The sequence below is a fragment of the Hyperoodon ampullatus genome (genome assembly GCF_949752795.1).
Source record: "Hyperoodon ampullatus genome assembly, chromosome: 8".
Classification (NCBI taxonomy): Eukaryota; Metazoa; Chordata; class Mammalia; order Artiodactyla; family Ziphiidae; genus Hyperoodon; species Hyperoodon ampullatus.
The window spans coordinates 102,016,855-102,029,470 of NC_136921.1; the positions used below are offsets into that span (position 1 = coordinate 102,016,855).

At 44.7% G+C, this 12,616-nt stretch overlaps 1 protein-coding gene across 1 annotated transcript in view; it reads left to right on the top strand.

Moving 5' to 3' along the window:
- The window catches only part of ERCC3 (ERCC excision repair 3, TFIIH core complex helicase subunit), a gene marked incomplete at its 5' end in the record, with an annotated part of 32,406 nt that overhangs the window by 19,179 nt on the left and 611 nt on the right, over positions 1 to 12,616 (top strand). Inside the window, 4 exons of the mRNA XM_079710042.1 lie at positions 2,590 to 2,686; positions 4,137 to 4,254; positions 8,731 to 8,849; positions 11,018 to 11,170. Coding sequence (XP_079566168.1) covers positions 2,590 to 2,686; positions 4,137 to 4,254; positions 8,731 to 8,849; positions 11,018 to 11,170 — 487 coding nt within the window. The remainder of the gene's footprint in view (positions 1 to 2,589; positions 2,687 to 4,136; positions 4,255 to 8,730; positions 8,850 to 11,017; positions 11,171 to 12,616) is intronic.

Below are 12,616 nucleotides of genomic sequence, written 5' to 3' on the forward strand. Positions count from 1 at the left end.
GAGTCTTCTCCCTTTTCTTCTGGATGAGTCTGGCTAATGGTTTATCAATTTTGTTTATCTTCTCAAAGAACCAGCTTTAGTTTTACTGATCTTTGCTATTGTTTCCTTCATTTCTTTTTCATTTATTTATGGTCTGATCTTTATGATTTTTTTTCCTTCTGCTAACATTGGGGTCGTTCTTCACTTTCAGTCTTGCTTTGCCTTCAGCTCTGCCTGAGGTCCCTAAGTGTAGACCTTCCTGTTCAGAATATAGAAAGTAAACTTCCAGTTCTCTGCCAGGTGGGAGGAGGCATGCCTGGCTGTCAGGGTTGGGGTCTGACCCTTCTTTATGCATGTACTCTGTCGGTCCTTCTGTCTGTAATCCTACCCTACCACCCACCTTCCCAGGCAACTGGTGATTAGATCCTGAACACTTCTGTGTTCTGTGTAGAACATTGTCTTGTTTTGTATTGGTTTTTCCCTCCTGCTGGCCTGGGCTTCTGCTTTCTCTGGTCTGCTAGTTTCGTTTCCATGCCTGTATCCACCTGCTTTTCAACTTCCACAATTCTGCTTCCACTATTCTGCTGTTACTTCTGTTCTCTTTGCCCTTGTGGGTTTGTATCTTTCCAATCCTTTACTACTGTCTCATCAGCGTCTATTTGAGAGGGACATCAAGACAGTGCATATATTTACTGTGTCTGATTTCAGAGCCATCCTCCCTCCTATCCCCGCCCCCATTCCAGTCCTCCATCCTGACTCCTCCTGGAGCCTCCCTCAAGAGGGACATTCATTTGCCTGGCACTGTCGAATCCGAACCAGTCTGGCATGGTGAGGGGCAGCAGGTGTGGCTCTCTCATGGGCACTAGAGTCGTAATTACAACTTTTACTTATTATCTTTTTTTCCCCTTTTATTTGGTATTTCTGGCCTTTAAGTGTACGAAGTGTTGTTGTCTGTCTCATTTTCTTGCTATACAATGGTCCTTTGGATCCTGGGCTATCCTCCATTCTGTAACTTGGGACTGGTGTGTGACAGGGAGTCTCTGAGTTTCTGGTTTGTTTCGACCTTACTGAGAAAGGAATAGGTGTCACTAAAGTACTTTGCAGGAGAGACTCTTTGGGTTGTTTGATAGTGTGAGGTAGTGGGTAGAACATGAACTTTGGAGTCAGACACACTGGATTTGACTCCCAGCTCCTCCTCTTATTAGCTGTGTGACCTAGGGGAAGTTCTTTACCTCTCTGAACCTCCTTTTGTTCCACTGTCACATGGAGTTACCACCACCTACTTCAGAGGGTTCCTGCATCTAGTAGGTGTTCAACAAATGTTAGGTCCTCTTTCCGAAGGATGGTTACCCTTCTGTTTCATTTCCTCTATGAGAGAACCTTCAGAAATTGAGGGCTCACCACTATTTGAGTTGTTTTTCCTGATGACGAGCGAGGAGAAAAAGAACCACCTGAAAACCTGGGTATCAAGAGACAGGCTTTTCTGAAGAGTGCAGTTTCCCGACCTTTTTCACAGCATGACACATACAGAAAATCAGAAGATTTGTGTGGTGCCCCGAACACCCTCACAGGCCAGGCTTGCCGTGGTTAGGGAAGCCTCCAGCTGTCCCAGGCCCTGCCCAGCTTCCCCACAGGCAGGGGGGCTGCTCTCTTGGGTACACCTGTATCCAGTTTGTAGCACAGTGTTGGGAAGCACGTGGGGAGTATCAGAAGTCGTGCTTCCTGAGCCTCCCATGGGCACTGCCCGGGGATAGCTTGTGGGCCTCGGTGGTGGAACAGCCACTTGGGTCAACCTTCTCAGGCTCCTGACCCTCAGTGCCTCGTGTGTAAATTGGGAACACGAAACCTCCCTTTCACAGTTCCGAGGACTATCGGCAGGCATGGATGTTTTTTCTCCAGGGTAGAGCCCAGCTGCATGTTAGGTGTGGGTGGGCCCTGCATACCTGGTGGCCATCCTCATCGCCCTTGTTGTCATCGCCACCATCACTGTTGTTGCTGACCCTTTGGAAGCTACAAAACCACATCATTACAAGAAAAGCAGAGGAATGGCTTTGCCAGGTGCCAAGCGGTGATAACCGATGAGGTTGTCAGATAGGGTTGTACCCTTTGGCACAGAGCTGGAAACTCAAGAGAAATGTTTGAACTTAGTGTTATAGGGGGTCCATAGGGAAAAGTCTGGAAGGGGCTCTTTTCTCCTTTCTTGGAGAACGCTTGTTTGATTAGGAAGCAGTTCCTTCCAAACTTTTGTTTGCAAATAGCAATGTTTTCTTTGCCGCTCCCATTGAGCTTCGTGAAATCTAGGGGATTCTCCTTGTAGTCACTAAGCTTAGAGTGAGAGATACTGAGGCAGGAAGGAGCACAGGCCAAAAACAAAAAAGTAAAGGAGGGAATCTTGAAGAGAGTAGTGACCTGCATCTTGGCTCAGAGGGGAAAGGCTGGGGAGGGTCTGTAGCCTCTCACTTTTGTGGCTCTCTTCCTGATGTTTTTGCATGACAGAGGGCTTCCTGGAAGAGAGAAACCTTGCAAGATCTCCCTTTCCCTCTGACATGCTTTCAGGACAATTGAGGAGTGATTCTGTAGTCTTCTTAACACAGCTTTGTTCTTCTCTAGACCCTATATCTATGGTCCTACATCCCAGGGAGAAAGGATGCAGATTCTCCAGAATTTCAAGCATAACCCCAAAATCAACACCATCTTCATATCCAAGGTCAGTGTGGCATGCAGCAGCCCCCGGGCCTGGGGGACACTGGATGATTTCTGGGCAGTGAATTGGTGTTTGTTGAAGGAACGTCACGTGTCAGTTTTCATTCCCACGTGTCCAGTGTCTGGGGGCAGAGGAACGTTGCCTGTCAGGTAGTGGAAGAAGCAGATGTAGGGTTTTAGTGTATATAATCTATATTCCTAACTCAAGGAGTATATAATCTAGCAAGTCCTTTGGCTTGACTTAAGTTTTTCCCACCTCTTTTTGGGATACAGGAACTTTGAGTTGTATTTTCTTTATACAAGGGGGAAAAGTTGATTACCTACTATGGCAAAGGTGGGCATTTGCATAAGGTTCTCTTTGTGGCATTGGAGATTCCTGTGGGTCATGGGCAGCTTTTGTCTTGGCTCCTGCTATGCCTTGGGGGTGGGTGGTGAATATAAACACAATGTAAAATCATGTAGGCCCAGCTTGGTGACGGTTTTAATTTGCAGTTAGAAGTGGTGGCCCAACAGTTTAGAATAGTCATTCAGGTTAGAACAGACCCAAAGCCCAAAAGAAACGAGATTTACCTACAAAGTGATCATGGATGGATCAAGCTTTTATTTCTGTGTCTGGGAACCCTGATGGTTGGATCTCCTCCCCCACCTCCTCCCCAAGCTAAGGCAGCTACCCAGAGTCAGAATCCAGCCCAGTGCAAGCAGTGGCCCCTCCCAGGTCACGTGTCCGACATTTGCTGTTGGCCTCAATAGCCTCCAGTTAAGATTGTGGATGGTTTTGTGCAGACCTATTTCTGTAGCAAAAAGTAAGAAAAATCACTCACAGAGAGTCTGTTGATAGGGCCTTCTTGTCTCTGAGTCCCTAGCAGCCACACTGGGACTGTTGCTGAGACAGATGGTTAGGAGTCAGGTTTTTTTTTTTTTAAGAAGATGTTGGGGGTAGGAGTTTATTAATTAATTTATTTTTGCTGTGTTGGGTCTTCGTTTCTGCGCGAGGGCTTTCTCCAGTTGTGGCAAGCGGGGGCCCCTCTTCATCGCAGTGCGCAGGCCTCTCACTATCACGGCCTCTCCCGTTGCAGAGCACAGGCTCCAGACGCGCAAGCTCAGTAGTTGTGGCTCAGGGGCCTAGTCGCTCCACGGCATGTGGGATCCTCCCGGACCGGGGCACGAACCCGTGTCCCCTGCATTAGCAGGCAGACTCTCAACCACTGCGCCACCAGGGAAGCCCCAGGAGTCAGGTCTTGACAGCTTCTATAGGACAGCTCTCAGGAGAACATACTAGGTCCTTAGAGGCCTGTGTGCATCTGAAGGACCCTAGTACAGACTGAAGAGGATAGTGATTGTTTTTCTGAATTACCTACAGAGCTTATTTAAATTTGAGGCCAGTTGACTTTTTTTCCCCTTTTTGACTCATATATAAAAACCTTCCCAAACTCACAGCTGGTTCATTTCTATAGGTGGGTGACACATCATTTGATCTGCCAGAAGCAAATGTTCTCATTCAGATCTCATCTCATGGTGGCTCCCGGCGGCAGGAGGCCCAGAGGCTGGGGCGAGTGCTCCGAGCAAAAAAAGGTACCTTCTGCTCCAGGCGGTCTCTCTTTTCAAACCACTTCCATCAGGTGTCTGTTTGTGAGGGTGAGCCTGTGCTCCTGGGCTAGGTAGACCCTGAAGGGGTTGGACGGGGGTCCCAAAGCAAGGACCAAGGTCTCCTTGGCCATTGTTCTTTCTCATGTGCTGGGGTTGAGCATGTGGACATTTTCCATGGCAGCTGTCTGGAGGTCACAGTCTGAGCTGAGTGTTTGTGTTGGTAGATAGAGGAGCCAGGAAAGCAGTGCGTAATGGTGTAGATGTAGAAGGGAGAAAGCAGAGCATAGACCACCAGTGCAAGTGTAGGGGCTGGCAGCTGTCCCCTGAACCTTGAGTTAAGAGTAAGGGGAGGGCTTGGTAGGAGCAGCTTGGGCAGCCACAAGGTGGATACCTTGCTCATAACCTGTGAAGAGTGGTCTCTTGAGTGACAGCTTACAGCAGGGACGTCACAAGCTCAGTGAATGAGGAAGCAAGAGTCATGCTTCCTCTGCTTGTTAACTGCAGTAAAGGAGCCCAGAACCCAATCATGGGCAGAGTAGAGACTGACGTTTCTGCTAAGAGATGGCATCCTCTTAGCAGACCAGGCAGGTCCTAAAACAAGGACGCAGGCCCTGTCCTCAAGGAATTCACTAATCTTAGGAAGAATTTGGACTGCTAGGATGTTTGAAAATGACAGGATTAGTGGGCAGGTGTTGTAATTGTATTGCATTTGAGTATGTTTAGGAAACAGCTAATTGTGTTTGAAATGGAGACAGGGCAAGTTAGTGGAAATAGCAAACATGGACTTGAGCACAAGACCAACTGTGTGACCTTGGGCAAGTAATTTGACCCTCTGAGCTTTGGTTTCTCATCCAAAGTCCGAGTGACAATCCTTACCTTGCAGGACTGTTAATAATGAGGAATGAGAGTACATAACAGAATATAATAGACTGCTGGATAAATCTGACTAGCATCTATGAAAGTGATTCATTACTTATTCCTTACTCATCACATACAAACAAAGCTAATTTGAAAATCCCTTTGAATTTGATTGGAATTTTGTTTTTTAAATACTGTTTGACTCATTTTACAAGGCCAGTATTACCCTGATACGAAAGCCAGAAAAGTTCACTACAGAAAACAAAATGACAGGCCAATATCCAATGAATACAGTTGTAAAAATCCTCAATAAAATACTAGCAAACCAAATTCAGCATCATATTAGAAGGATCATTCACCATGATCAAGTGGGATTTATACCTGGGATGCAAAGGAGGGTCACCATATGCAAATCAATAAATGTGATATATCACATTAATAGAATTAAAGACAAGATCATATGATCATTTCAATGGATGCAGAAAAAGCATTTGACAAAATTCAACATCTGTTCATGATAAAAACTCTTAACAAATTAGGTATAGGAGGAAAGTACCTCAACGTAATAAAGGCCATATATGACAAGCCCACAGCTAACCTCATACTTAATAGTGAAAGATTTGAAAGCTTTTCCTCTAAGATCAGGAACAAGACAAGGGTGCCCACTCTTCACCAGTCCTATTCAACATTGTACTGGAAGTCCTAACCAAAGCAATTAGGTAAGAAAAAGATATAGAAAGCATCAGAATTGGAAAAGAAGAAGTAAAATTTTCTCTATTTGCAGGTGACATGATTTTATACATAGAAAATCCTGAAGACTTTACCAAAAAACTTTTAGATCTATTCAATGAATTTGGTAAAGTTGCAGGATTCAAAATTAACATACAAAAATCAGTAGTGTTTCTATACACTAATGACAAATTATCTAAAAAAGAAATGAAATGATTCCATTTCCAATAGCATCCAAAACAATAAAATATTGAGGACTTCCCTGGCTGTCTAGTGGTTAGGACTCCGAGCTGCAGGGGGCATGGGGTCAATCCCTGGTCAGGTAACTAAGGTCCCACATGCCATGGAGCCAAAAAGACAACAACAAAAAAAACCACAATAAAATATTTAGGAATAAATTTAACCAAGGAGGTGAAAGAGCTCTACACCGAAAACTACAAGACATTGATGAGAGAAATGTAACAAGATAAATGGAAAGTATCCTTTGTTCATGGAATGGAAGAATTAATATTGTTAAAATATCTATACTACCCAAAGCCATCTATAGATTCAATGCAATCCCTATCAAGACTCCAGTGGCATTTTTAACAGAAGTAAAAATAACAATCCTAAAATTTTTGTGGAACCACAAAAGACCCCAAATAGCCAAAGCAAGTTCTGAGAAAGAAGAACAAAGCAGGAGGCATCACACTTCTGATTTTAAGTTATATAATAAAGTTGTGGTCATCAAAAGAGTATGTTACTGGCATAAAAACAGACATATAGACCAGTGGAACACAATCCAGAGCCCAGAAATTAAACCCATGCATATATGGTCAACTAATATTTGACAAGAGAGCCAAGAATACCCAGTGGAGAAAAGATAGTCTCTTTAATAAACGGTGCTGGGAAAATTGGATATCCACATGTGAAAGAATGAAATTACCCGTCTTACACCACTAGCAAAAATTGACTCAAAATGGATTAAAGACTTAAATGTAAGGCTGGAAATCATACAACTTCTAAAGGAAAACAAAGGAAAAATGCTCCTTGACATGGGTCTTGACAGTGTTGTTTTTGGATATTACACCTAAAGCTTAAGCAACAAAATATAAAATAAGTGGACTACATCAAACTAGAAAGTTTCTTCGCAGCAAAAGGAATGATCGACAAAATGAAAAGGCAACGTATGGAATGGTAAAAAATATTTGCAAATCGTATATCTGATAAGGGGTTAATATTCAAAATAAATGAAGACCTCATACAACTCAATAGCAAAAAAACCAAATAATCCAATCAAAAACTGGGCAAAGGACCTGAATAGACATGTTTTCCAAAGAAGATGTATAAATAGCCAACAGGTACATGAAAAGGTGCTTACCATCACTAATTATTAGGGAAATGCAAATCGAAACTACAATGATGGATGTGAACTAAACTTATTGAGGTAATCATTTCACATTATATGTAAGTCAAATCATTATGCTGTGTACCTTAAACTTATATAGCGCTATATGTCAGTTTTATCTCAATAAAACAAAGGGAGAAAAAGGAAAATATTTGATATAATACACTTAGCCCTTTTCTTTGCATCTTTGAACTCTTGTAAGACAAGGAAACAATTGAATTCAGAGGCAGTACACAGATACTTAACTTACTGACATTTGAACTGTGAAGCAAAAATATTAAGATTTTCCTGCAGGATCAGATTTTATAGGCTACAATATTTTCTGTCCTAGTTACTATGATAATTCTCCTATTACTGGGTTTTCTCTCTGAGCCTTTTTTTTTTTAGTAGTTTTAGCATCATGTTTTCAAAAGGGTTATCCATATTGTAGCATGTATCAGTACTTCATTCTTTTTTATTGCTGAATAATAGTCCACTGTATAGACATACCACTGTTTTTTGAGTATTATTTTTTAAATTTTATTTATTTTTTGGCTGCGTTGGGTCTTTTTTGCTGCACGTGGGCTTTCTCTAGTTGCGTTGAGCAGGGGCTACTCTTCATTGCGGTGCACGGGCTTCTCATTGCGGTGGTTTCTGTTGTTGTGGAGCATGGGCTCTAGGGCGCGTAGGCTTCAGTAGTTGTGGTGCATGGGCTTAGTTGCTCCACGGCATGTGGAATCTTCCCAGATCAGGGCTCGAACCTGTGTCCCCTGCATTGGCAGGCGGATTCTTAACCATTGCGCCACCAGGGAGGTCCCTGGACATACCACTTTTTAAAATTCATTTATGGACATTTGGATTGTTTCCACTTTTTGGCTCTTAGAATAATGCTTGGGTCGTGTAATAACTTTATGTTTAGCATTTTAATAAACTGCCAGACAGTTTCCAAAGTGGTTGTACCATTTTCCATTCTCACCAACAGTGTATGAGCATTTCAGTTTCTCCACATCCTTGACAACAACTGTAATCATCTTTTTTTATTCTAGTCATCCTAGCACCAGGTAGTATTTTGTCATGGTTTTGACTTGCATTTCCCTGATGACTAATGGTATTGAGCTTTTTTCATGTGCTCATTGACACATGAATCTTCTTTTTATATCTTCTTCGGGGAACTGTCCATTCAGATCCTTTGTCCTTTTTATAATTGGTTTATTTGTCTTTTCATTGTTGAGTTGTAATAGTTTTTTATATTCCCTAGATTCAAATCTCTTATCAGATATATGCTTTGTAAATGTTTTCCCCAATTCTGTGGGTTGTCTTTTCACTTTCTTGATGGTGTCCTTTGAAGCACAAAAGTTTTTAATTTTGATGAAGTCTTCGTGCAGAATCAGGGCAATGGCCCCTCTGACTGCAGAGCTCTCCCATTGCAGTACTTGCTTTTGAACCCTGGACCCTTAGTTCCTGCCTTTCTAACAGCTAATATTGTCCTTTTATGTGCCCTCCCCCAGGGATGGTTGCAGAGGAGTACAATGCCTTCTTCTACTCGCTGGTGTCCCAGGACACACAGGAAATGGCTTACTCAACCAAGCGGCAGAGGTTCTTGGTAGATCAAGGTTATAGCTTTAAGGTATGTAAGCATTTGGTCTCTGGTCAGAGTAGGACCAAGGCTTTTTTGTACCCAGCCCTCCATGAGAAGTGGGGGGCTGCTGTCAGCATGAGCATGGGACAGATCTCAGGCAGGCACAGGACATTAGGGGACATTAGGGTACCTTTGTCCTTGCATGAATTGTGGGGAGCTTTGAAGGAAAAATATTGTGCAGGATCCCTCCTGTCTCCAACTTCTCACAGTGAATGGTCAAAGAATGGGGCCTCTGAAGCAAGAGGCCTGTGGAGTCTCAGCTTGTTAACTTTTTACAGTTGTCTTGAAGAGAAAACATTAGATGTTGGTGGGAAAATGTGCTAGCCTAGTAGGACTTGAGATGAAGGAACTGTGGCCATCACTGTGTTAGTCTGAGCCCCTCGGGGTTACTTTCTCAGGGGGTGCCCCCTCCAGGGAGCTGGGAGAGTCTGCCCTTAGTCATCTGGTAAGCCTGGGTCTCAGTGGGCCTCACAGACATCAGAGCCATCCATGTACTATAAATCTGGTATTTTAATAGTTTGGGAAATTCTAAAGCTTTGGTGAACTTCCATTGGCTAAGGCATTTGCTTTCTTTCCTATTGACACAAATACTAAGTTTTTGTTAGGATTTAGTGTCCCAAAGGGTTTTGACTTGTGGTAGTGGGTGGAGGGTGCTGGAAGCAGGGGATTAAAAGGATATCTTAGAACATGTAAGTTCCCAGGTTCTTGATTTGTGAGACTGTAGGCTGCCTTTTCAGATACTTTAGATTGTATCTTTTTCAAATTGGTTTAGGGCAGAACTAATTAGGGAACTAATAGAGTTCCCTTTTATTAGCTTTAGAAAAGAGGACAGGGTTGTCTGTTCCCTCCCCTTTTAGTCAGAGGCAGTGACACTTTTCAGACTTCTCACGCTGAACTCTAGTTCAGGACATTTGGGACAGTTTTTTGAAGGATTTTCATTTCGACCTTTTTATCTGTCTGTGTAACGTTTGAGATGATAATAGCATCCATACCTCCTGATTCCTGGGAGAATCGTAAGGGTAAGAGAAGCAGTGAATCAGGAAGTGCTCTGGGTTCTTTGACGGGTGAGCTCGACAGCATGGTACCTGAGCACATGGTTGTCTGCATTGGTTGGAGCTGCCTTTGCCTTCCTCACCTCCAGGGCTGCCTGCTGAGAGCAGCCAGGTTAGGGTTCCCAGAATCTGGACCCTGGTGATCAGGCCAGGGCAGAAGTGTCCCGTATCTGTACTCCAGATCTGTGGCCACCTGAAGGGTGCAGCCAGATACTTCTAGGAATTTTCTAATTAAAATTATGAGAAGAATGAGAGAGAGAGGAAAAGAAGTTCCCTTTCTGACTCAGTGGTCCCCAACCTTTTTGGCGCCAGGAACTGGTTTCATGGAAGACAGTTTTTCCACCGACCGGTGGGGAGAGGGGGTAATGCGAGCGATGGGGGGTGGTCCAGGCGGTAAAGCGAGCCGTGGGGAGCGGCAGATGAAGCTTCACTCGCTCTCCTGCCGCTTGCCTCCTGCTGTGCGGCCCGGTTCCTAACAGGCCGCGGACCAGTGCTGGTCCTCAGCCCGGGGGTTGGGGACCCTGCTGTACGTAATCAATCCAAGCTTTCTGCAGGGATAGGTAGGCCTTGTAGTAAGGTATCTCCAAAGAAATGAAAACCAAATCTCCACCATGCTTTTATCTTTCTCTTTTGGAAAAAAAAATCTTATAAATCCATTCTTAATATCCTATCATTTGTAAGTGTCCCTCCTGCTGGAAGCCCTGGGTGCCAAGCCCGGAGGTTGAAGGCCTTCTTGAGGGGCAGCCGGCTGTGCCTTTCGGTTTTTGGTCCTTCGTTTACCTGGTGCAAGGTGGGAAAACTACCAGAATGGTTGTTTTAAGATTGCTGAGATCCCTGTTGATCTTCGGTAAGTGATCATTTAGCTGCCATGTGTTGGGAGCAGAGTTTTCTAGAATTTCCTGAACCTCTCCTGCCTTGCAGTCATTAGTTAAGCTCCTTGTTGACAGTGGCTCTGAGGCTGGTCTCTGCACTGCCTAAGAGGAGCTCTCCGTTATTAGCCACCTGCTCTGCTGGGCCTGAGGGGGCAAGTGACCAGACCAGGTGAGCCCAGGAGAAGGCGGGATCGGGTCCAGGGAGAGAAAACAAGAGGGTTCTGCTGTGCAGGTGATCACAAAGCTTGCCAACATGGAGGAGGAGGAGTTGGCATTTTCAACAAAAGAGGAGCAACAGCAACTCTTACAGAAGGTCCTGGCAGCCTCTGACCTGGATGCTGAGGAGGAGGTGGTGGCGGGAGAATTTGGCTCCAAATCCAGCCAGGTGAGTGAGTGGGTGAGGCTCCAGATGTCAGTTCTCCCGAAGGACAGCGTCTTAGACACACATACGCCTGCACAGTCCTTTGTGTGTTTGTGCCTGTGTGATTTTTGTAAGAACTTGGAGACTGTAGAGAAGAGAATAATCGAAAACGCCCCTACTAACCTTGCTGTGCGTCTGTCTTGTTCTGTGTGTCTGAGCCCACGGCAGGTGTGGTGGGTCTCCTGCTCTGTTCACATAGCAGTCTGGCGTAAGTATTTGTTAGTATTTGGATGTGGGAGCCCAGGCTCCGCCTAGGGTGGCTGCTGGAAGGAGCGTGACGGACCTGGGGCTGCCTTTTTGGCCTTGGGCGCCTCACCTTATCCCTGGCTTCCTCCTCAGTAATGAAACTGAGCCTTCCGGGCTGTAAAATGCATCTGAGAATCAACTCATATTGTAGTTTCCATACATTCTTCGAAAAATTTAGAGTTCTCTGAAAATGCACAACTTTTCAGTTATTCTGCACATGCTTATTGAATGCCTGCTATGTGCCAGGCAAATATAATACGGTATAACTAATGAAAGTATCATTATGAGGAATTCTTATTATCAGGCCCTTCCAAGGAGAGAAGTACCATTTCATCAGGTGCTTTTGAAACTAAGTTGGTGTTAGAGCTGGAAAGCGAGCGATGGCTGGAACAGGGGAAGAAGGAAGCAGTGTCACCAGGGAGGTGCTGCCCTCCCCGCAGCCTGAGACCTTTCTGTCCCCAGACCTGGGGGTTGGGGGCTGGGCCTCCTCCTGGGCACTCTCCACGGGAGCCCAGGGAAAATTCCTGTTTCTGTGTCTGAAGGTGGTGTCTAGTCAATTCCACCTCACAGTGGGTCACCCAAGGTGAGGCTGTGCAAGGCGTGGCTTCAGTGCCTGTCTGCGTACTTTGCTTGGAATCTGGTGCAAGTGGTGTCCCAGGCTCGGGGGCAGACCCTTGACTTGTGTGATTTCTGTTCACACCACACATGTCAAGCAGATGTGGTTATCCACATTTTACAGATGAGTTCATTGAGGTGCAGACATTCAGTATTTGCCCAAGGCCACCCAGTGAGACACAGAGCCAAGATTCAGGCCCAGGGCTAGAAAGGATTTCCAGTTGATTCAAAGCCTTATGGTAGGGTCTCAGGAGATTTTGAGGGACTCCTGCCCTCACTGTTAAAATTCTGTTTAGAAATTGTCATTAAGAGAGGCAGGGTGGTATATGGCTAGGTACATGGAATCTGAAGCTGACTGCCTGGGTTCAAGTCCCATCTGTTTAAGAGTTGTGTGATCTTGGACAAATACTTCATTTCTCTGTGCCTGTTTCCTCTTCTGTAAGGTGGGGATTATAATGGTTGTGAGCATTAGATGAGGTAAGACACGTAAATAAGTATAAGCTGCTTAGAACTATGCCTGAGACATACTAAGTGGTCAGTAAATGTTAT